Source organism: Xiphophorus maculatus, chromosome 16 (assembly GCF_002775205.1).
Source record: "Xiphophorus maculatus strain JP 163 A chromosome 16, X_maculatus-5.0-male, whole genome shotgun sequence".
NCBI lineage: Eukaryota > Metazoa > Chordata > Actinopteri > Cyprinodontiformes > Poeciliidae > Xiphophorus > Xiphophorus maculatus.
Window position 1 is genome coordinate 23797571 of NC_036458.1, and position 24546 is coordinate 23822116.

At 43.0% G+C, this 24546-nt stretch overlaps 2 protein-coding genes across 5 annotated transcripts; both read right to left on the minus strand.

Moving 5' to 3' along the window:
* Positions 1–223: 223 nt before the first annotated feature.
* LOC102222657 (monocarboxylate transporter 7-like) lies at positions 224–7463 on the minus strand. 3 transcript variants are annotated; one of them, XM_023349610.1, is made up of 6 exons: positions 6079–6156; positions 5049–5282; positions 4316–4459; positions 3147–3275; positions 2150–3013; positions 224–1288 (listed from the first exon to the last, which is right to left on the minus strand). In XM_023349610.1, the coding sequence occupies exons 1-6, from the start codon at positions 6134–6136 to the stop codon at positions 1047–1049; spliced, it is 1671 nt and encodes a 556-aa protein (XP_023205378.1). In that variant the 5' UTR covers positions 6137–6156; the 3' UTR covers positions 224–1046. The 3 variants fall into 3 exon arrangements, with proteins under 3 accessions (XP_023205378.1, XP_023205380.1, XP_023205379.1); XM_023349612.1 differs by lacking the exon at positions 6079–6156 and adding an exon at positions 7399–7463 and having other exon boundaries at positions 225–1288; XM_023349611.1 differs by lacking the exon at positions 6079–6156 and adding an exon at positions 6161–6478 and having other exon boundaries at positions 225–1288.
* A 2279-nt stretch (positions 7464–9742) lies between these two features.
* LOC102232828 (WD repeat domain phosphoinositide-interacting protein 1-like) lies at positions 9743–24523 on the minus strand. 2 transcript variants are annotated; one of them, XM_014472670.2, is made up of 13 exons: positions 23888–24523; positions 21510–21592; positions 20533–20702; positions 18361–18457; positions 18026–18123; positions 17015–17107; positions 16476–16546; positions 14559–14666; positions 13664–13828; positions 13325–13432; positions 13055–13197; positions 10675–10828; positions 9743–10377 (listed from the first exon to the last, which is right to left on the minus strand). In XM_014472670.2, exons 1-12 carry the CDS (start codon positions 23962–23964, stop codon positions 10707–10709), a joined length of 1335 nt encoding a protein of 444 aa, XP_014328156.2. In that variant the 5' UTR covers positions 23965–24523; the 3' UTR covers positions 9743–10377; positions 10675–10706. The 2 variants fall into 2 exon arrangements, with proteins under 2 accessions (XP_014328156.2, XP_005809520.1); XM_005809463.3 differs by having other exon boundaries at positions 10728–10828; positions 23888–24501.
* Positions 24524–24546: the final 23 nt, after the last annotated feature.

Consider the following 24546-nt stretch of genomic DNA (forward strand, 5'->3'; position numbering starts at 1 on the left):
AATGTTACATACTGCAGCTTTAATTCTGTTGAATTGGAGGCTTTTGGTTCTGGAGTCATTCATGTCTCCTATGGATCCACTAGGATTCTGTTGTGGTTCCGTGTGGGTCGTTATGCTGATCTGATCTCATTGGCTCAGACTGTGTTGATGGATCAGTGTTGCTGTCTGTGGTGCTGAAGGCTCACCTTACACCAGAGCATCACGGAGCATCAGGCAATAACTGAAATCTCATTTCCAGACACCACAAGTTACGGTTTATCAGTGTTTATTTTTTTTAAAAAGAGTGGAAGTGGTTCAGCACTTCACAGGATGTAAACTGACTAGCACCTAATTAAAATGTTGACAAAACAATTATTTAAAAAAAGCTATAAAAAACTTCACACCTTCTAAACAGTTTAAATAATGACTGAGCTAATGTTGAAGTGGAGTGTTTCTGAGGCTGCAGCAGAGACTTGGAGCTGCTCCACATCCAGCCGGATCCACCGGATCAGGATCCACATGGTGAGATGTGTGCTGTCACAAAGAGACACCAACACCTCTGATGGTTGGAGCTCTACAGGACAGTTGTGGTTAGGATTCATAATCTCCTCTGAAGACTCAGTCTCTGCTGTCGTATTGCTCTCGTTACAATCATGAGAAATATTAGAAGGATGTGTGTTGGACATGAGAACGGCTTCAGAGTCGGTAGTGTCAGCTCCATCTGGACTCCTTCAGCTGAAAGTGCCTCTAACAGATGTCATCATGCTGGATTATTTAGGATTGCATTTCATTTACTTATCAAATGCATAAAATGTACACCCCAACCAGCAGAACCAGAATCAGTGTTCCTATGACAACAGACTCCAGTTCCCCTCAGTACTGGTTACTGCTGGGAGCAAAGAGTATCTTTGGTGCTGTATAACCCACGACCTGGAAACATCTGGAGGAACATCTGGTGAGGGAGGAGCTTGTTACACCTGAGATTAGATCAGCAGTAGCTCCCATCTGGATCCTGTTTGTTGGTTCCTACCAGATGTTCTCCAGATGTTCTCCAGCTGTGGTCGGCCTCAGACGACCTCAGCCTGTTCGACCAGACTGGTCTCCATCAAGTCCACCTCCAGAAAGTCTAAAGGTTTACTGTCCTGAGAGACCTGCTCTTCTTCTTCTTTGTTCTCGCTCCCGCTTGTTCTGTGGCACACGCCGGACTTGGCCACGCCCACCAGAGCCAGGCAGACGGCGCTGAGCCCCATTCCTGCAGCACATGAGTAAAAGGCTGCTCCATAGTTCTTGGTCACGTCCACCAGCACACCTGGAGGGTAAAGTGGAGTCAGATGTTATGGTACGTTCACACCGAACCCGTCCAACGCTTCAAGTTCGATGCGTGTTCACTTTGAATGCAGACAATTGATGGTGTGTTCACACCAAACACCATCAAGCGCTTGACACCACAACGCTGGTTTACATTCAAAGTCTATGTGGAGGAGCACCAGACATGTCAGAATCGCTCCAGCTGTTGTTTTCTGTTGCTGGCCTATTTGTCGGACGCATCAAACGCTCACATTTCAAATCGCGCCACACTAGATGCTTGAAACGTGCCTCCATATAGACTGTGAATGTAAACCAGACGCACCTGACACACCAGTGTGAACGCACCATTAGGATGTACACACTTTTACAAACCAGTCCCTCCAGGAGGTTGTGATGTTTATGTCTGACAGATGTGACCTAAAATGACTTTTTCAAAAAGCTGTGGTCAAAGTAGCAACATCTTAAAGCTTTATTTTTACTGTAACATGGACTTACAAAAAAGTTGAAGTTAAAATAAACAAAAGCTGGAAAACAAGATGGTGGTTGTTGGGTATGCTGACATCACTATAAATCCAAGAAGTGTATTGGGGGGAAAAACAGAAAAAAAAATGATTTCTTCAAAAACAGCAAATTTGAGTAATAAATTAAAAAGAACCACCAGGAAGATGCATTAGAAGGGGACTAATGGGATTGGTCAAAATTCACCTGGGTTGCAGTGATTGGTCGAAAAAGAAGGAAATATAGTCAACACTAAAGTGATTGGGAAAAGTTGTGATGACTGTTGAATATTGTAAGTGTGAATGAATTAGTAATACTGGTTTCTACTGGAGGGACTGGTTAACGGTGGACGCGCTGACCTTACCTCCCAGCGGCGGTCCGGCCAGGCCGGCGAAGCTCTGGATGAAGACGTAGACCCCGACACAGGCAGGCATCCGGCCGATGCCCACCACCTCGTCCTCGGCCAGCAGTGGGATGTGGGTGGAGCCCACGGTGCCCATGAAGAAGCCGTAGAGCGCGCAGCACACTGCCAGGCCCCAGAACTCCCACACCACGGCGAAGGCCAGCAGAACCATCGCCATGGCGACCACACAGCCCAGCAGGACGCGGGTCTTCTTGCAGCCCACCCTGTTCATCACCACCCCGATGGAGAAGCGCCCCACGATTTCAGCCACAGCCATCACAGACAGCATGCTGGGGGCCACGCTGGGGGCCACGCCCCGGCTCTTGCTCAGCTCGATGATGTAGAGCTGCGGAGCAAAAAAGCCCAGCGTGGCCAGCAGGCCGAACAGACAGTACCACAGGAAGGCTGCGTCCTTCAGCATGGAGAAGTCCAGCAGCCTGGGGGGGCTCCCAGCCCCGGCCCCTCCCTCCGGGGCCTCCTGGACCAGGCTGGGCGGCAGTGAGACCTCCTCAGCATTGTCCCTCAGGTCCTGGTCGGAGGAGGACAGGGACGTCACGCCCGAGTCCCCGGAGCCTCTAGACATGGCCGAGCTCAGCGAGGTCCGGGTCTGTTCGTTCTCCAGCTCATAAGCGCTCTGCTGCTTCAGAGAGGCCGACTCAGAGTCCGAGTTTGACATCGAGTCCGAGTCGCTGTCCTCCTTCACCGGCTCTGGCTCGATGCTGATTGGACGCAGGAGGACGCCGAAGACAACTACAGACGCCTGCATGACACCGAGGACCACGAGGCAGCAGCGCCACCCGATGGCCTGCTTCAGTCTGCTGAATGCTGTGGAGACATGGTGATGTCATTAATAAGAGCTGAGGCTTAGCTGAAGCAAAACCTCAGATATTGTTATCAGAAGTAAAAAATTGGATCGGTACATCCATATCTCCAACGGGCAGAAAGAGTAAAAACTCACCGGGTGCAAAAGCAAATATGGCGAAGGATTCTCCAGAGGAAGCGATGGACGTGACGAGGGCTCGCCGCCTGGAGAAGTACTGGGCTAGGATGGTGACCGTGGGGAGGAAGGAGAGGCAGAAGCCAAACCCTGAAGAGAACAGAAAAGAAACAGGGGACATGACAGCCACTGGCCTGCATGGGAGGAGAGGGGTGGGTCAAAGGGTCAAGCTGGCAGGTCACTCCTTTGTCAGAGCTGGCAGGCTGCTCGAGGTGAGACAGGTTTGCTACAGACACTGCTGAAAGACAAAATGCATGTAAAGACAAAACAAGAGACAAGGGGAGAGAGAAGAAGGAGTGGGAACGTTAGCTACGTTCCTCTGCACAGGAAGACGTGGAAAACATGGAGGGAGAGCTAGCAGTGAGGATCACAGGCCCTTTGGTCCAAATATCACAGAGGTTTCACTTTTAGTTCTTTCTCTTCAGGCATCTCTGTGGGTCACCCCTAGAAATCTACGGTGGGGAGAGGGACGTCACTGTGTCGTGTTTCAGAGGTTCTGAACCTCTGGGTCACCAGAAGGTTCTGGAAGGAACAGACGGGTCCAGTGGAGGTGAAGAAAAAAAATCCATTCTATACAGAATTGCAATTCCTAGTCCTGGCAATTCTGAATTGATTCAAAATAATCAAAAAGGGATTTTATGATGTGTTCAAATTGTCCACGTTTGCCACTCCAATTTATGACTGTAATGCATGTCGTCCTGCACATCCACTGGGCCACCGCAGGTGTTTAGAATAATTCTTTGATATTTTTTATTTAAGAAAAGGCCAGGCAGCTAAGCTATGCTAATACCGGTCATTTATGTTGCAGTTTAAATATAAACTGATGAAATTTAATACATCAGTTTATGTATTAGTTTTGAACTATTCTATATTCAAAACTTATAGAATAGTTTTGAATAAATGTTTTCGCATAATTTAAACAAAATCTCTGAACAGTTTGGTTTCTGTATGGAAAATCATTTCTGAATGGAATCAAATCACTAGACACCGAAAGATTCACAACACTGCTAGAAGTCCCTTTAAACACATGATTATATACATACATCTATACATATACATATATATATATATATATATATATATATATATATATATATATGTATAGATAGATAATTAGATAGATAGATTACCTGAGATGATGCCGATAGTGACGTACATCTGGTTGATGCTGCTGGTGAAGGCGGAGCAGATCATCCCCAGACTCATGAGGAAGCCTCCCATCATGACCACTGGACGGTAGCCGAAGCGGTTGCTGAGCAACGAAGCCAGAGGGGCTGAGGGTGGGGTTGAAACACAGTAAAGTGTACATTTGATTATTTGTAGCAAAGCGTGCATCTGCAGCTAAAAATACACTTATAATGTGTATGTAATGTGAAAAGCTCAGGCCCTGCTGCGTGACTAAAATCGATACAGTGTATGTTTGGATTGACTGATTAATAGTTGGACAGCAAAAGAGATTTATTTTACCGAATGTGAACCAGGTGAAGCTAGAACTGTTCTTGGTAGAACAGATTTACAGACAAAGGTTTGTTTTTTATCTTTAATGCAAAATGTATATTTTTCTCTAAAGTTTATTACTAATTATTACTCTGTCTATCTTGTCCTTTCAGCAAATTGACTTTTTAGAGTCTATATACAGATAATTTCCAAATGCAAATAATTAATCAATTACTAAATTAGTTGGCAATTATTTCAATAATCCATTGATCACAATTAATCCGATTAATCATTTCAGTCCTGATCCAGATTCTCTGACCCGTTCTCGGCTCTTTGTTCTTCCACATGCAACCATTCCATGCCTTGGTCCCCAAAACAGAAACACCAGCAGGGTACAGGAAGCTCTGAGTCACCATGGAGACCAACCTGTGAAGGCGAAGATGAACGCGGAGATGGAGATGACCCAGGAGACACGGCTGTTGCTCTCCTGGAACTCCTCCATGAGGTCCTGGAGGAACACTCCGAGGGTCTTGAGGACGCCATACGTGTTGACCTCCACCATGAAGAAGGCCACGGCCACGGCCCAGCCCCAGCCTCCGTCCGGCACCGCCGGGTAAACATTTGGACCCAAGCAACCAGGTACTCTGGGAGTCTCCATGGCTACAAGAGAGAAACACACACAACAAAATCACTGAGATGGGTTCTGTGGGGTTTGGCAGTCTTTGTCTTCGACAAATTGTTCCTGTTCATTTTTCTATTGGTTTTCTGTGTAAAAAAAAAAAGCCAGCAGATTGCATCGAGTCGATGCCTTGCAGCCTGCTCTCCTCCCGCATGAACATGTTGCAACAGTGGAGGGGAAAAAACTTCCCTTTTAACAGGAAGAAACCTCCAGCAGAACCAGAACCTGGCCGTCTGCCACCAGCAGGCTTTCTGATCAACACAAGCAGGCGACCATGTTGTGAACATTATCATGCGATTTACCTTTTCACTTCTTTAACATATCAAATCACTTTCTATTTCACCGATTCCTATACATTACTCATATAACTTTACAAAACATTTTGATCTTAAATGGAGTGTTTTTACAGGGCCTCCGCGTGGGATTTGGTTTTAAAGGATTCTTCTTACATTTAAACCGGATTAGTGGCTTTTTTCTGTGTGTGTGGTGAAAAGGGCCGGTGATGTGTTTGGGTTGTCCGCAGTGCAGAGGCGGAAGACGGAGTGATGTCAGGGGTTTCTCAGTCGCTGCTGCAGGAGGCTCAGCTCAGCCTCCGGCTACAGTCTTACTGTCTCTCGCTGCAGAACAGGAAGAGCTCAGCAACACATTGAGTTCAGCCGCTGTTACATGAGTTTTAATTAACTTATAAATGAAAGAAAACGAGACGTTCGCGTGTAAGACAATAAATGTTAGATTTAATAAGTATTAAGAAAGTTATTTTTTTCCCGCAAGACTTGCCTTTGTAATAAAGCGGAAAGGTGGCAGCCGCTGACCTGCTGGCGGAGTTAGCCAGCATCCAGCAGTTCGCATGTAGACTTACCAGCAGAGCTGACCGCAGGACAGGCAGCCTGCTGGGTCCTCTGGACGATTTGCTTCTCTTATCCGTTCGTCATTTTGGCATCATTAAGGTTTCTGTAGATGGTTATTTTTCTTGCAATTAAAACAATTACGCTTTTTTAAAGAAATATTAGCACATCTAACACTGTTTCCTTTTTTTTTTTGTCCGAAACTATTTGTTAAATATATCTGCTACTTCCTCCGTTACTAACGCTGTTCCGCAGCAGCATCCTTTGTCTTCAGAGTTATGTCCTGTCTGTCTTGGCAGCTCTTTACCGGTTCAAGCCGGTATTCAAACACGAGCACGCGGGTCGCCGGCGCCGCGTCCATCACGCGCGTTCATCTTCAACGTGCCGCGAGCCGCCGCTCATGTTGCGTTCACGTTAACATGAAAATATAATGCCTTACTCTACAAGAAGACCGACTAACTGGGGCTTTTATCAGACACTAAGGGGGAAATGGATGCTGTTTCACATGTTTGCGTCCAAGCGAGAACCAACTTGGGATTTTTTTAATAATGTAGAAGAATGTAATTTGTGCGATTTCGCTATTGAACTTGAATGCAGCAGCTCCAGGTGGCGCGCGCGACAAAGCCCTAGCTGGTAGCGCGGCGGGGATGAACAGGTTTATTCCAGTCTGGAGGTGGTTTGAGACAACTTCCCTTTCAGCCTGCTGCGTCTGTCTGGGTTCTGTTTAATATGATTCTGATATCACAAATTTATTAAAGGAACATTTGAATGCAGCTATAGAAAACCGAAACATTTGATTTAGTTTGCTTTAGTACATCAACTTCAGAACAGCAGAAGGAAGTTGGGTATATCTAAAATGTCTTGGATTTTATTGCTGTAATCAGTGCTTTTGTAAATATTAAGAACTTAATTCAGTCTATTGAATAAATCTAAATGTATCGATATTTCTTGCTGATGCTTTTAGAGAATGCTTCCTCTCTGGTTACTGGTTTAAAGCAAAGCCACACACTATTCCAATAAAAGTCATTCTGCAGGTCACTGGTGGCATCATCTTTTAAAAATATTAAAATATGAGTTTGTCCTAAAAGATGAGTGCAACAATTATGTAAGTGCCCGACCTTTAAAGAAATAAATAGAAACACTCTCTCAAGTTTCTTCATGACCAACTTTAACTTTGCACATTTTAATGCTGATGATGAATATTTGTACTAATTTATCCGGTATTAACACATGTCTGATGCAGTTGACTTACCTCTTTTGTCAGGTCACACAGTGCCACTGCTGGGGCATGTTCAGAAGTTCACCAGCCTGATATACTGGTCTGAAAGAAGCAGGGGTGTGTCTAAGATAAGGCTGGACCAGGTCCTGCCCCAAATCGTAATAGGGCACCGCAGCACGTCTTTATTAACGTGAAAAAAAATCATTAAGATTTTGCAGGTGGCACAAAATGCTCACCAGCAAAATAATGCATTTTAAAACCGAAACCATGGAGCTTTGTGTAGGTTTGTGACAAAAGCAAGTGATGTCTATCTAAAACTTGTCTCATATGGTCTGAAGTGTTCCATGAAATATTCAAGGGCTGATGGATGACAGACAGATCAATGTGTTGCCAACAATGTCACTATAGTTACACACGTTCAAAGTCCAGCAGGCTACAGTGTCTGATTAAAAGACTTATGCAATCCAGTAAAAAACTGGCTGCTGAAAGATGCAAAAACATCTTAACGTTACAGTTAAATCTCCTCTTCCAACCTGCTTTTTTCAAAGTCAACATTTGCACGATTTTAGTCTCACTTCTTCACCAGAGATATCCCCAACTCCCCAAAGATATTTGATTTCATTCTGTGCTGCATGTTAAACGTTTCTTCTGTCAAGCTGTGTGTGAAAATCCGGCACGGATTGTACTGTATCAAAATTCACCCCAGAGGTGGAGGTGGCTTTCAGGGCGCCCACCTCCAAAAGAAAGAAGAGAGCGCCTCCGTATGCAGCAGAAAGTCGGGTTTCTTCTCACTCATCCTCTGCTGCAAAGATCTTTGTTTTTCAGACTCTAAAAATGTTGGAGGTTTTAGAATAGAAATCAAACAGCCTGTGTGTATTGTCCCGCAAAGAGGAAATGCAGCAGCAACAGATTATCAGGTTCACACAAAAAGTTCCTTAAATGTTGCAAAACAATATATAAGGAAATAAGATTAGAAATAATAATAACAATATGCTGTACAAGACAATAACAGAAAATATTGTGCAGTTATTACAAATGGACGTATATTACTCATGAGCTAAGAGATTTGCAAATGGGTTTTATCATTTTTCAAAAATGTACATAGTGTCCATGTGTATTAAACAATGAAAAAGACAATGACAAGTTTACAATGCAGTATGTCGGTGCAGAAGAACAGATGTTATTTTTAAAAAATGAGTAAAAAACAGAGATACTGTTTGCCTTCTATCCCAGCATGCCGTCTGTCCAGTTGGATGCCAACAACAATGGCTTCCTCAACCACAAATTTGTGTGAAGTTGCGCAACTTCATCACCGGCTCTGACTTTGTAGGCTGTGGTTTAATAGTTGCTCAAGCATCGCAGGATGTGTCAGGACCTGGTAGCTTTCAGTTGAAAGCAGCAAAGCAGAAATGAGAACATGTCAGCCATAAAAGCAGTGGACTTTAGAGCTGCTGGAGCACTGAGGATTCAGCAGATAGAAACAGCTTACCAATCAAAGTGCCAAGTCTGGTCTGACTGGGAAAGTTCTGTGTGGAAGAAGAATATCCTATAAAACGTCCGTAGGGGAAATGTCTGTAATTAGGCGAGACTTCGGCCACACCCTGGAGAACACGACGCAGACAGAAACCAGAACCAGTCTGCAACATGTTTATAGCCAGTTGGACAAATAGTAACAGGTAGTGGATTCTGACTGGACTCCACTGACGTCTTTGTGTTGTGTTTAACATGACCTGGTACCATTCTTTCCAAACGAGTAATAGTTGATCTTTATGTGCACATATCATGCCAGAAACTACAAATTAAAGAACCGGTGCCGCTGTAATCAAAAGTCTGCACAATACTTTGCCCCACTACAGATAACAGGGACTGGGCAAAGCTAATTAGTTTAAACGCGTCACAAATGTCCAACCCCTGCCTGCACTACCAGAGGAAAAACAGCTTCTGTTTTTTTTTTTAGTTTATTCTTAAAAATGGGGCATCTTTAAAAGTAAAAATGTGCCTGTGAAAAGTATTCGCCCACTTTTTGATATTTTACCGTTTTGTTACTTTTAGAAATCAATCATGATCAACAAAAATTGCCCTTTTTTAAACAACAAAAAAGACTTTTAATGTCAAAGTGAACAATGTAAATATCCAATCACTGCATGTTTACATTATACAGTAAACATGCAGTTTACTGTATAATGTATGAGGGACAGTTCTTACCAGGAGTGACAGATCTGTCCCTCTTTCTGCTAAGATATTGACTGTTTTTAGGTAATCCATAAAAGTCCATTTAAAAGAAAACATTTGGAAAAGAGACAAAGTTCCTTTTAAAAGTCACAATTATTCACAAGCTGATGAATTCAGTTTTATAAACACAAAACAGGACAACTAGTTTGCTTTGCATAGTTTCAGTCATCTATTAGTTTATTATTTAGTTTCTTCTTTTTTTTTTTTTGGTCTTGTGCAATTAGTAAAATACATTTTACTTTTACAAAACAAATATGAGGCACAACGAAACATACAGTACTTATCCGCCGTCTGAAGGTCCTCCGGCAGGCATACACAGAAACACTGAATGCATTCGATGAGACGGAACACTATTTACAATACAAACGTGATATGTAAACTGAAATGATAAGGCAAAACTAATTCTGCTACACTAATGCATGTCATCTGTATATTTGACAAGTAAGGATAAAATCAAAGTTGTGGTTATATTTCCTACCAAGCATGCATCTCATGTTTCCAGCAAAGTCAGACGTGTTGGTCATTCAGCATTCCAAACTCTATCCAGGCCTTTTGTTTTCAACTGGTATTCCAGAGTAAACACTTTCATTCTCAGATGAAATGACATCTCCGATTTGTTTTCCTTGCTGCGTGGCCTTCGGGTGTTTCCCTCTTTTCATGCTGGAACTCTGAGAACGGATTTCTTCCGTTCACCTCGCCGGCTGACGCCTGTCCGTCTCTCTCAGTTCCTCTCCACACTCAGCCCTGGCCATCTCCAGTCCCGCTGCGGCAAGAACGGATCTACAAAAAAAACACGCAGACTCTTGTTGGTTTTGTCTGCATGTGCACGGCTCTGAACTCTTCAGGAAACACGAATGAACTTTGCACATCCGATACATGAATAATCGCATAAAATATGTTCAGTGGAAACTAGAATGATGCATGCATGAGAACATTCGATGCTAGTGACGAGGCGCACTTTTCAGAGACTAGCTCACTAGTTGTCATTACTTTGTTACTAGAAATTAAAATCTCTTTTCTTAAAAGGTTTTTCTCTGGACTCTTCAGGAAGTTGCGTAAAGGTTAGATATTTCTTACAATCTGCTGCAGTGAGAGTCTAAGGCTGATAGTCAGCACTTCTGGTTGCTCACAGGAGGGAACTCGTTCTCGTCGTCCAGACACACCGGCCCCACAGCAAACTCGTGCTCAGGAATCACGTCCCCCTGTTTCGCCCCGCCGTCTTCAGAGTAGCCTGCAGGTTGGAGGAGACAGAGGAATCGTTAACGCTTTCCAGATTCCCAGAACTTAAGACCTCACAATCATACTGCCCCGCATTCGCCGCAAAATGGCCGCTGTTTGTGTTGTGGCCACGTGTCTGGAAGCCGCTTGGCTGCTTTGACAGGAAGTAAGTTCTTCCTGTAACAAGTTTAGAAATGAAGAGGAATTCGTAGAACATTGGAAACAAATTAATTCCCCTCACACCTTTCACTGTTTGATGAATTACAAGGTTTAGTATTTTTGATTTTATGTGATAGGCCAAAAATAAAGGAATGAATCATGGTGAAGGAGATGGAAAAGAATGATGTTTCTCAAAGTTCTTTGTAAACAAGAATCTGAAAAGTGCTGCATTCATTGGTATGTCAAGCCGCCTTTTGCTGCAGGCTTCTGAGAGTAGCAGCTGAAACAGCTGGAGCTCAGTCGGGTTGGATGGAGAACATGCATGAGCATCAGTTTCAAGTCTGGGCATTGATCTTCAGCTTGATTTAGGTCTGGGCTTTGACTAGGTCTGCAATCTTTATAATTGAAAGAACAGTTTGGCCCTCAGCCTGGTAAAATAAAACTTGTTTTACATTTTCAGATCTTTTGAAAAAACAGAAAAATAGACTGCTTATAATTTTTGAGAAATATCTACATCAGAAAATGTAGGGAAAGAAAATCATCATTTTATTTCAATTTTTAGGTTTTAATCAAAGACTAAACATTTTTTGCAAAAAAGTGGGAGGATCTTCTATGGGACGTTCATATTTGTAGAAAATACTAAAAGAATAATTCATTTCCTCTAAGGTTTATATATTTATATCTAATGTCTCCAAACCAAAACTAAAGTCAAATCTCTTGTTTGGATACACAACGTTGGCACATGAAGCAGATTCTGAAAAAGCGCATTAACGACAAAAACAAAGATCTAAAATACATTTCTGATTCTTTTGTGGATATTTAGTGCATATCATTTCATCAAAAAATAAGAAAACCTGCATTTATTGTTGTATCTTTATTTCAATACGTCAGTTTGTTCTTTATTACTTTTTGCCATACCAGGGCAGGTATAACAACAATTCATCTTTCCTCTTCAAGTAATCAGCACTGCCGGATTTCAGAGAGTAAAAAATGTATATATATATTTTAAATCTGTCTATAGAGGATGGTGTGAAGGATCACCTTAGTATTTACTATTGATTCTTTTTATTCTGGGTTTCTTGGGAGACTCAAACAGAGGCTTCCTGCTCACATGACCTCTGATGCTACTTGTGTTACTTGCTGCCATGTGATATGATGATAATCATGGCAATGAGAGCGATACTGCATGCATAAACAACAGATTGAGCTTTTTTTTCTTCCAAAAACAAACCATTGTCCAGAGAATATGATCCCAAATCTCCAACCACTTAAACAAACGTGGGTGTGGGAAAGGAAGGAAGAGATCTCAGAGCTTTTAGCCAATAGAGGTCAAAAATATTAGACAGATTTCTGTAAAGAAGCTGATTTGTGATTCAGACTCATCATCTCTGCAGACTGTGTGCAATGCCTTCTGCTCAGCTTTAGACTCTCTCCATGAACTCCGGTCATTGCAAGAAATATCAAAGAAACCGTTTCTGCACAACACTTCCGACTCCTGAGCAGTTTTCCAATTGCCGCAAAGAAAGTAAAACGCTGGATTGAAGACGCACCGGTTGGACTTTTGGAGCCAATTTCTAATCTCCAGTTTCTATAAGGCTTTGTCCAGAAACCACCAGACGTTTAGTCTGACTTTTACTTCAGGACCATAACAAAGGCAGACATGAGAACAGCTGGCAGCATTCGTCCAATCTTCCTAAACCGTCATAAATTATTCATATCAGATGAGGTCATGTGTGAGAGCTGTTACTGGAAGACTGTTTTACTAGTTGACATCAAAGACAAAATGATTACGACGTCAACAGATAGCGATTAGCAAGGAAAGCATTACTAATGTGGCAACTAGTGAGCTAAGACACGCCCCCTGGCTCTGATTGGCTGGTTTTTGGTCGGCACATGTATAGCTCAGGGAAGAGGTGGAGGAGATGGAGCTGTTCACAGATTATCTGTCTCATAAACTGTAACAATATGGTGACAGTTTCAACAAATATGGAAAAACATCATTTTGTAAGAGTTACATACTACAAGGTTTAAAGCTGAGGTAGGCAATGGTCCTTAACTAGTACAGTTGGTTACCACTAACCAGTGAGGGTTGCAGTAGCATGACCAGAAGCTGGTAAGGCAGCAGTTTCTGCATAAGATGGAGAGGAGTGTGTTTCCTGTGTGAGCTGCCCCCCCTCTGACTTCATCTCTCCACTGTGCGTTTCATCATCAACACCAACGAGCCTAAAACACACACACACACACACACACACACACAAAGGAGGAAACCATCACAAGAAGGAAGTAACTACACATTAATGTCATCAGAGTGTGGTGTATGTAGTCGGATGGATTTTTCTATCAGCCTCACCTGTGTTTGTAAGCTAACTGGCACTCGCCTCCATCCTGTGGATCCACGTTATAGATGAAGAGCTGGCCGTCGGCGGTGGCCACCAGCAGCCGCAGGAGCCCCTGGATCCTGAAACATCACCATCACTTTCCATCCAAGACCCCACACAAAAGGAGCAGCGGAAGCTAAGTACTAATGATTGTTCACTTCTTGCAGAAAACATTGTTTCACGAATTATAAACTGGTCTGAAATATGGCCGTCGTGTAGCTTATGACACGCCAGTCAGAATATCTACGCATGTCTTTGGCGCTCACAAACACGGTTGTGTTAGAGACGGTGAGGAAGAGAGAGTAGCTTACGTGACTAAGGTGCAAACGTTCCTCTGACCAGATGAGAGGAGGTGAACGGTAGCGAAAGCCCGGTCCTGGCTCATCATGCCAGAAACCGGAGCAGGGAGGTAGCTGCTGGCTGCAGAGAACATCTTCCCCATGTAGGCTGTCCAGGTAGCCGCCTCGTCCTCCGCACTGGAGAGAGAGAGAAGGACGACAGCTAGAGGTCTTGTAACATATCCACTGTGTTTGTTTTCTTTTGAATAAATACATTAAAGAGTAAATATATCATACTACACACATTGTGTCCTAAAAAATCATACTGTTATTTGATTATTTTGACCATTTCTCATTTTCTGCAAATAAATACTCAACTTTTGTTTATAAAATAAAAGAACAATGTTGATTTTACTCAAACATATATAGATTTGTACGTATAAAGAGTAAAATCAGAGAAACTAGTCATTTTAAGTGGTCTCTATTTTTTCCAGAGCTATATTATTTTTTGGTTTGTTGTCTGTTTTCTGAACAGGAAGCCTTTTCTCTCTGCTGTTTCTACATGTTCAGTTTTTCCTGCTGAATCTGTTGGCGTCCTCACATAACATTTTTTTTCTGCTGTGCGATCAGCTAAGCTAAGTGAATGGCATTCTAATGAGGTCTGAAGTGCATAAAATTGGAACTGAATGTGTCTTTGTTATTGGTGGATATTGGAATGAATTGCATTTGAACAGAAATGGCTTTTATAGCACCACATATGAACTGCAGCTGCTTGTCTTGCATTGTGCTGCGTAAATAATCTAAACTGAATGATGGGTACGACTAAAGCTCACAGACAGAGACAAATGTTCATTTGTAAATCTGGGCTACATTGTGGAAGCTAACAGTTTCCCAGTATTTAGTCTGTTTAGTCTCTCTGGAGGCTCACCTTGGTCCCAGTTGTTCCAGTTTAAAGATGTGAACAGTCTCTGTGTTGCTGGAGGCACAGAGGAACTGGGCATCCGAACTGAAGGATAAGGAGCTTATGTTGACATACCTGCAGACAAAATGGATGATTAACGGAGCGCTGGGGGAGCAGCTGTTAGGGAGGGAAAACTCCCAGGTAAGATTCCCAGTCTCTGGTCAGTCACTGCACGTCTTCCCCTTCTCTCTCCCCCCCATTTCCTGTCAATGTATTGATCAATAAATTCCAAAACATCTTCTTAAAAAAGTGGATGATTAACTTGTTTTATGGATTTACTGGCTGAGCATTATGAGGTTCCCAATATCCTAAGCTGTCTGGTGTCTCAGCCCACATGTGTCATCTGACACCAGATGATTGGACATCAGTGGTCAGGGGGCAATAAAAGCTTCGCGTCAACAAAGTACCACGAGAACGCAGATGTTTGGGTTGCTGGCCTGCTGGAGAGCAAAGCTCTGCTGCAGCCTGAAACAGTTTGTGTCTTCCTGTAGAGAAAAGCCTCCCCACAGTATGATTCTGACTCCACCGTGTTTCATGCTGGGGATGTTGTGTTCAGTGCTGTCGTTATGTAGGCCAAACACTTTTACCTAATGAAAATCTTTTATATTTTGAGACAAGTAGTTCATACAATTTAGATTTAAAAAAAATAAAATAAAACAAATCTTCAAGTATAAAAAACCCCCACATCCATCACAAAACAGACAATTATTCCAGTATTTAACAAAGCTAGGAGTATATCTAATATCGCTACATGTTGCAGCTGCAGCTCTTATTAAGTCAAGCAGCACAGAAATTTATACATGAAGTTCCTCAGCAAAGCATGAAAAGTTGGTTGTTGCTCCTGACAAACATTTTTGTGTTGGAAATCTGAGGAGGATTCCAAAAGCGTCCTGATTGGCTACTTCCAGTTTACTAACCATAGCGTTACTATGGTTACAGCACAGAGGAGCCAAATGAAACCAGGTGCAGTAAGTTCAAAACAGGACATTTTAACCTCAACTGGACACATGAGTCATTTATGTACCAACACATTACAACATACAACACTGTCACTTTGTGTCATCATCATCGCAGAGATCACTCCTCAGAATCTGACCCAGATAGTTCACATTGTTCACCAAACTCAAAACCTGATTTGTTAAATAAAAAGAAGGAATATCCAACTTCTTAGTTGTAGAAGTGAGCAGCATGTTTAATTCTTCTTAGAATTAAACATGATTCAACAAGATTCTTTCCCTGATCCAAGCCTGGGCTCATGCTTTCCGAAACGAACCCAAATACAAGGTGGTTCAAGACACCTATCAGATCTTAAACGTGGAAGGTCATGTATTTCCACTTAATTATTCTTCTGAGAAGAATTAATTCTAATTAAAATCACCATTGAACATTAATATCACATCTCTTTTTTGTGGAAAAACACTTTAGTCTGTCCTGGTTTATAATGATCACTTTGTTCTAGATATCCACCTAATAAACTACTGAACTAAAGTATTAAACAGTGCTGAAAGCATCAATCATACTTTCACAGAAAACGAAAAAGAATGAATTCTAATTCTTCTTAGAATTAAACATGATGTCAAATTGGACACTAATTCTAGCACAGACCCTGAGTAACTGCTGCCGGGACCAGAACATCTGTGTTCATACAAAATCACCATTGAACATTAATGGTGTCTATCTTCATCTTCATCATCATCATCATCGTCATCATCATCGGCATCATCATCATCTTTTCTCAGCAGTTCTGTTTATCATCCTCCACTCAGTACTTTGCTCTGGAGCTGGATTGTTGCTGGTCATCATAAGGCTTTCTTGTTCATTCAGCAGCATAAGGAAATGATTTTAGCACTATGTGCATCTTAAATGATGTGTAACAGCGCTGACCTCTTCATGCCTCTGCGGAACTCAAATAGACGCTCGCCTTCAGGAACAGAGAAGACCCGGATCACAGTCCCCTGCAGACAGACAGACAGACGCTAAGCTGGTCATTTTCATTTCTTTTTTTTAAACACAATGTTAGCTAATGTTTCAATAAGGGTGCAGAAAAGCAGAAACATTCATCATCTCTACCATATATTTTGGCAATATGAAAACTGCACCTGCTTCGCTACAATATTTGGCAGGGTTCTGCTGTATTCCACTGGGATTTGGATTCACATTCTGGTCTTTGGGGTTTCTTTGTTTGTTTTTTTGTTCCAGTTTTTTAAAGCTTTTGCTGTTCTGAAAATGGAGAATGTCAGATGAGGAAAGTTTCGAAACGTCAGAAGATGGTGGTAACCATGAAAGGTGATGAGGTCACAATGACAACAAGGGCTTATTGTTAAATGGGTGTAGAGGTGCGCTCCCTCCACGCTCAGGATGAGTACAAACCTCCACCGTCTACCTCAAAGAGCTGAATGTGGTGCTAGTGTGATTAGTCTCACCTTCACTGAGGCGCTGGCGAGTTTAGTGGCTGAGGCGTTGAAGGCGAGCGCTGCCAGCGGACTGTCATGGGCCGGGATGGTGGCCACTGTGCTCTGAAATGAAACCGGCCGTTACGTCTCAGGAACAAAAAGTTTTAAGAAAACCCTGAAAATAAAGCTGCTGTATAATGTAGCATCAGAATTTTACGCCGAAATTGTTTCGAAAAATCCAGCCTTTAATTTAATGATTTTAATTAACATTTTCTCAGTCATCCCATGTCCAGAATTTGTTTTGTTTTTGCAACTGTATGTTTCCTTTTATAATCAGTTAGAACAAACTGTTACAAATACAACAATCATTCAGATAAAATAAATGTCAGCAGCAATCCAAGCAACACCTCCATTATCCTATTTGCTTCCACTCAATCACGATTATCGTAGCTTCTTTGTGGCTGTTCAGAATAACGTCCAGCGAACAGAGGAGGTGTGTGAGCCTTCAGAAAACCTCTCTGTTGTACTTTCCAGGAATGGACTTGCAGGGCCTGTTTTGGTTTCCTGCTGTCTGTTATCTTACAGTAACAGGAACGCTCTGCTAGATTTACACTGTCGGCTCCAGGAGGAGCAGCTGCGGGACAAAAGGCATCAGGTCACAGGACAAACATCACTCAGTAAACTGTTGCAGACAAACACGTATCTAAGCACAGAGGGAACTCAAGATGAGTTGGAGCGAAACATGCTAACCCCACTAACAGCACTAGCTGGATGCTTGATGGTAGATGTTAAGGCCAGGTTGAAATGTCTCACTGATAATCATGAAAGAGTTCAAGTTTTACACCAATTCTTCGCTCAAATAATTATGACTCCTGATGGCAGAAAGGCTACAAAAGAAAATGACCTGAATATTGTTCATTTCAGCTCTTTACAAAAACTGGAGATCAGAAATCAATCACAAATCCAGCTATGATTGCTAAATGTTTAGTGAATCCCTGAGCACTACATTTTGCGTAGGTTCTACGCTGACATGGCTCTTACCAAACTGTTGGTGTCATGTACAACGATGTCCCCAGACGTGACGCTGCCAGGATACGCCAGGTAGGAGCTGGACTGATTGGTGGACAGAGCGCAGAGACCTGCAGGAGGTCAGGACATTTCCAAACATCGTTTCATTTCACACAGTGCTGAAAAGCTGATAAAGTTTACGCTTCAAAATGTAAATAAAAGTCCAAAGGTAAATCAGATTAAAATTCTAATGAGCGGAGATGTGGAGAGTAATTTTCAGTTTATTTTCTGTGAACTCCTTTCTGCCAAGTTGGGGAAGGATAAAGTCTAAAGAAGGAATTCAAATATTAGAAATGCTCTCCCCGTACCTGAGGGGTTGGACGGAGTGTCGAGCAGAGTCTTGAGAAGTTTCATGTCTTTAATGTTGTGGACATAAATGGACTCCTCGAGGAACACCACCAGCCTCTGTAAGACACGTCCAAGAACATCAGTGAACGTCCCCGAGGAGAGGCTCAGGTATCTGCAGCCTGTTGCTCCCAGTCAGAACATTTCCAGAAAAACCAGAGGGAGAGCGTCTCTACATTCCAGAGATTACGTTTCTGTCCACTGGGAGCCAAAAGTTCCCACCAAGAACACGAACTCTGTCCTCTTTCACCCACAGAAGTGAGAGACAATAAAAAAAGGCATCATAAATATTCACATATTATTTTCCAGCTGGTAAACAGTCTGTGTGGGACACAACAAGAGCAACAATCACATCTTCTGAATGATCTGATATTCAGACGTTGCTTCTGTTTGGGAGGCCTAGCGACAGGATTTATTGTTTTTAGGACCCTCTCCAAACAATCATTAACAACTACTGAGAGTATGATCTGTGAACACATTTGACGTTTTTCCACAGATTCTCAGATTGGGGAATCTGCTGTGTTGTCTCCATGATGCTGTTTGTTCTCTTAAAAACCCCCAAAAAACATCCGAGTCTAGAAACGGGACGGTTGCAGTTAGAACGACTACATCTGATGAAAAATCCCACAGGAACCACAGCGCCGCCACACGCAGCTGTGGGGGGAGGAAACGGCTCTCGATAAGATCACGAGGAAATGTGGAGTTACGGTTCATTTGTCTGCAGAGACACTGAAGCTCCTTATCTGCCTCCTGCCGGTTCGTGACGTCAGTTTTGTCCTTTAGAGATACTTCCAACAATGTGATAAGCAGATGAACAGTCTGCACACAGCCGGTCTCAAGCCGTGGAAATCATTTGCTTATAAAGACAAACACTCATTTTAATATGCTAGTATAACAAAGTAATCCAGGATTATGTAAGTCTCTGAAGTGTTGATTATTTTGTATATTATGCAGAAATATTCTACTTTCCAAGAACAAGACTTTTATTTTCCTCATTGTAGGACTTTGTGCATAAGGTTTTCTTTGCCAGGCCGCCTGCAGCTCTGAGGAAAACCGTTTGACCCACTCTGGTTTGCATCTCAATCACATTTAAGATTTTTATTGCATCTCTTCTTCTTCTTCTTCTTCTTGGCCTCCCTGGGTTTATCTCACCATGCTCAGTTAGTCAGAAGTTCTGACTGGACCAGCAGCCTGATGTTCAGGTCTAGTCCCTCTATTGTATAACTTATAAAATGACTTTTTATGACTAACCCTGTCAATCAAAAGTCTTTGGAGCATCAGTAAAACACATCAACGTTGTGGAATTGTACAAATCTGGGACAGACTGACGACCTGTCCAGGTTGTAACGCCTCTCGCCCAAAACGTTCGCTGGAGATAGGCACCTGCACCCATCCTGACCCCACCAGGGACAAGGGTGTACAGAAAATGGATGCATGGATGGAATTGTACAAATTATACAAATCTAAAACACATATCTGAGACATGATTTGATTTAAAGTAAACATGGTTATCAGGAGTAAGGAGAAAATGTTCTATCTTATTGAATAATCCTCTCCAGGACCTTGGATAGCACACTGGCTAAAGCCACGGACTGATAACTGTCCTTGTTTATCTTGCCAGCTTTATGTTATAATAGGCACTAACAGCTAAAACTCCAGTGAAACACAAAGCAAGCAAAGGGAGCTGGAGAATCTTAAGTGATCTGCAGAAACCTCATCCATACCACCATCCTTATTGTTCTTTAGGCTCAAGACTGCATTATAAAGTTCTTGAACATAAACTTTCACATCAATCACATCCCAGAGCATTTGCTCTTCACATGCCCTCCGGTTACAATAAGTAACAAAATAGAGCTAGAGGATATTAAACAAAAGCTAAAAAACACAGGAGAGGTTACACGGCTTACTAGAAATGAAAGCAGTGAAATTTTAATTAAAATAATACGTTGGGTAAAGAACGTACCCAACTCTAAATGTTCTTTTTCTTGTTCATTAAATGCATCAAAGCTAAGAATTCCCAATATTTTTAGTGTATAAAAGAATCAACCGACACTTTGACTTTTTTTGAGTTATTTTAAACACATGCGCTCCGTCTTCCACTGACAGAGACCGGGAGCTGAAACGGTGCCAGTCACCTGTCTGTTGAGCTTGACGGAAAGGATGCTGCTGGGGTAGCTGTAGTTACAAATCTCCGTCCCTTTCTTGAAGTGATAGATGTTCATCCGCTGCGGCATGGCAGCACTCACCACCACCACCAGACTGCTGGAGAACAGACGCTCCATGATGTAGACATCCGGAGTGTTCGCTGGAAAACGACACAGAGCAGAGATCTTCTTTCACGATCTATCAGACGTAACCAGAGGAGGCGATAACATCCACAACAAGAAACCATCGGCCAGACGGCTAGAGCCTGAGAACTTTATGGTTTAGGTGAAAATATGTATGACATAACCTCGTTAGGAATATTTTGTAGCTTTAGTTTTAAAAAGTGTATTAAATGATATCTGTAGCAATGCACTGAGGAATCATTTGGTGACAGAAACATGGATTTATAGCTTGATCATCATGGATGACTTGGCTTGCCATTATGGAGGCTGGATCTTAAGTTTAAAGCTGCAGTATGTAGTTTTTATTAAAAAAATATGTTTTTTACATATTTGTTACATTTGTCATTTTGTCATGACAGTGTCATATAAAGCAGATCATCTGTTAAAAGAACCGAGCTCCTCTGCCTTCTCTCAGTCCTCCCAGTACAACTGCAGAAATACACAGTCAGCAGCAACCAATCAGAGCCAGGAGGAGAGTCTTAGCACTGTCAATCATCCTCATTTACATGCCGCTCATACCCTACCTCTGCTACGCTACAGGTGGCTCACCAAACAGCCTGCCATATGAACGCTAAGGCTAGTTAGCATAGCTCCCGATGATGGCAGATAAGTTGTTTCTCCGCCATTAGCACATTGAGCAGCGCATACACAAGCACGGACGGACCTGTAGCAACCAGACAGATGTGCCTTTACCGGACACAGTGCACAGCTGTTTGATTTGAAATAGCAAACTGAACGTTAACCAGAGAGAGAAGTTTAGTCCAAACTGAGGATGGGTTACTGACCGCTCTCATGGATGCAGTCCAGTTTTTCCACCGAGGTCAGAGAGAAAAGCTGGTAGCCACTCCTTGTTCCCAACGCCAGTGACCTGCAACACACACAGCAAACACACACAGTTAGACATCCAAACTGGTTCAAGCTTTTCTGTCTGACCATCACAAAAGCAATCGTGTGTAGCTTATCAAACTCTAAAAGGATTTTAACTGGAACTGTGTGCATAACGCTAGATCATTTCTCCTTTGAAAAAGGTGTGTTTTCCAGGGACATTTTATAACACAGTTAAGTAACTACATATAAATCAAATATGACTTAAAAGAAATACAACACCTTGAAATTGGGCCTCTGTCTCTTAAAACAAAAACAAAACTCCTGCTCTTTCTGAAACCCCACCTTCAAGATGTCATCATAACATTTCTTTAACAACTTTCCTACCAGCGCTGCTCTGAGAAGTAGCTCCTATAATGAGCTCAGCAAAGGTGCCGTTCCACCAGGCGTTTGCTAATTGCTGCTGGCTAGTCTGAAGGAGCAGAGTGGGGAAGTCACAGGCGAACGGTGCATGAAAACTGCAGCCCTGAGGAGGAGCTGCGCCTCGAAAGGTGAGTGCAACCATTCAGGCATTTTGCACAGCTGAATGGTTGCCATGGAGATTAAAGGATTTCTCAAACATGCAACACTCTGGGTTTGTTTTTGATGAGAGAATAACATTATAACATGATGTAAAGCTCAAAAGACTTGATTGTACATAATTTGACAGCTCAGACCTTATAGAGAGGAATTGCTGCACTATGATAGGAAGATCTGACTATTTAAATAACTATAAGTGAACCTGCAAGCTAAGAGCAAACTGCTCTTTCAAGAAACATGAGATTGTTAATATTATATAATACTAATTATACATCTTAATATTCCTTGTCCACAGATTAGCCTTGGAACATGAGGGTTGATGTTTTACCAAACTGAGCATAAGAAACCATCATCTGGTCCTTTCCAGTTCTAAATGCCGTATCTGATCCAAACATAAGGGAGTTAAACGGGTTCTATGTGTCTGTTCATGGGAGCTGGCATAAACTGGGCTGGTAATCAACTCCAGCCCAGCTTACAGCAGCAGCAGCTTCATAATGCTGACTCATGATTACTGCACTCTGTCTACATCAGGTAAATACACTAACAGCCTTATGATGTGGTGGCTGGTGAGCCACCATTTTGCTGCCAAAACAGCCTGAATTCATCAAAGTTTGACTCAAAAGATGCAGTGGATGGTATTGGTTCTGGAAGCCGTTAGGTTAGGTTTCCAATGGTCAGACTCAGAAACATCCCACATATGAAGGGGCGGAGCCAGGGAGCCAAGCTTTTGGTTGGTCCCATGGAGAGAAGTGACCAGTAGAGTGTCCCATTGGAATAAGCACTTCCCCTCCAAAACAGTAGGTGGCAGAAGTGATGTATGCTTTGACAGAATATATTTATCCAAAGTGGCTCTGGGGCTGATCAGTTGTTAGCTGCCCTATGAATATTTTTCTGGCTCCGCCCCTGCACAGATAATCCATTGGATTAAAGTCCAGAGACCTTTTCTCCCCAGCCAGAAAGGAACAACGTTTTTATAACACGTACACAGTCTGTAACATGGCATTGGCTAAAGCTGTGGGATTTGAGGAAAACGCAATAATTTGCCACATTATAGAATATTCCGGTAAATTATATTATTAACCCACATGTTCTAAGAACTTTCTTTAATTCCCTTCAGATCACTGAGCCCAACCATTCCCAGAGTTTCTGAATTTGCTCTCTAAGCTCCATATCAGACAGTGAAGTAGCATGTAGCCGCCATACTGTCCTTTGTGACTGCAATGTTGCACATATTGATATTGTGATGCTGATTGCAGCTCCATGTAGTGAGCCCCATACTGAGCAGCAGCTCTGGTCCATCTCAGCCTGATGCTAGTCACACTTTCTTGCCTCCACCAAAGCTCTGAGAACAAAATGTTCCCCCCAACAGCTGGGACCATCATAATGGAGAGCTGTTCATTACGGGCAGATAACAGAAGAGATTCACCTCATCTGTCAGTGGTCATAATGTTTTGCCTGTTCTGAGTACATTCTGTGGACGGGAACAACACAAATTCAGCAAACATATGGAAGGAGCTGGAGGATGTCAGAGTGTTGAGGCCCACAGCTTCTCTTCCAGTTCAAATGCAGATAAACTACTAACTGGTTCGGTAACTGGGACTGCTGGGATAGGTGGGTCGGAGCTACCAGCTGGTTCTAACGTCCACAAAGAGCAGAACTCGTTGGTTCTGGACAGACTTCAGCCACTCATCAGCTGAAAGCAGCTATTTCCGTGGACGGGTCTTCAGATGACTCATCCTCGCGTGAGCCGCTTGCTTACGTGGAGTCTTGGTTGAAAGAGGCGCAGCCGAACTGGCGGCGCCGGCCCGGCTCGCCCGCTCCGTCCGCGCCCTCCATCCCGCTTCCCAGCGACCTCCTTCCCCCCCTCCGAACTGGACTGGAGGCCCGGGATCCGTTTCACCGCTTCCCTCGATGTCTGCGGCGGAGGACGGCTCCAGCTCAGAGGGAAAGTGGAGCGGCAGAGGTGTGTGTGGGACAGGGGCCGGGGTGACGGCTCTCGCCGGGCGATGAACGCTCAGATTCGGTGTCGGAGCGGCTCTCTGGGTCGAACATCCAGAGCCCGGAGGAAAATAAACTGAAGCAAAAACAAGAACAGCTGACGGAACTACGTCACCCACACACCCATGGTGATTGGCTGACAGTGAACCCGCGTTGTCTGTAGTTTGACTTTGATTGGTCCAGGGTACGGTAGTAGGTTCCTATTGGCTGACGGAACTTTGTTTGCGGCGAGTTCGTTTAGTCACGTCATGCAGCCTGATGATGTTCGGTTCAGAGGAAAATGTGACATTAAAAAAAGTGGTTTTCGACTAAATAAAGATTTCTCAGAGGACTGGAACGGAATCAGAACATTAAATAAGATGGTTCTTAACAATACCTCTGCAAAGTATTTCACCACCATCTTTTTCCTATTTCAGCAGG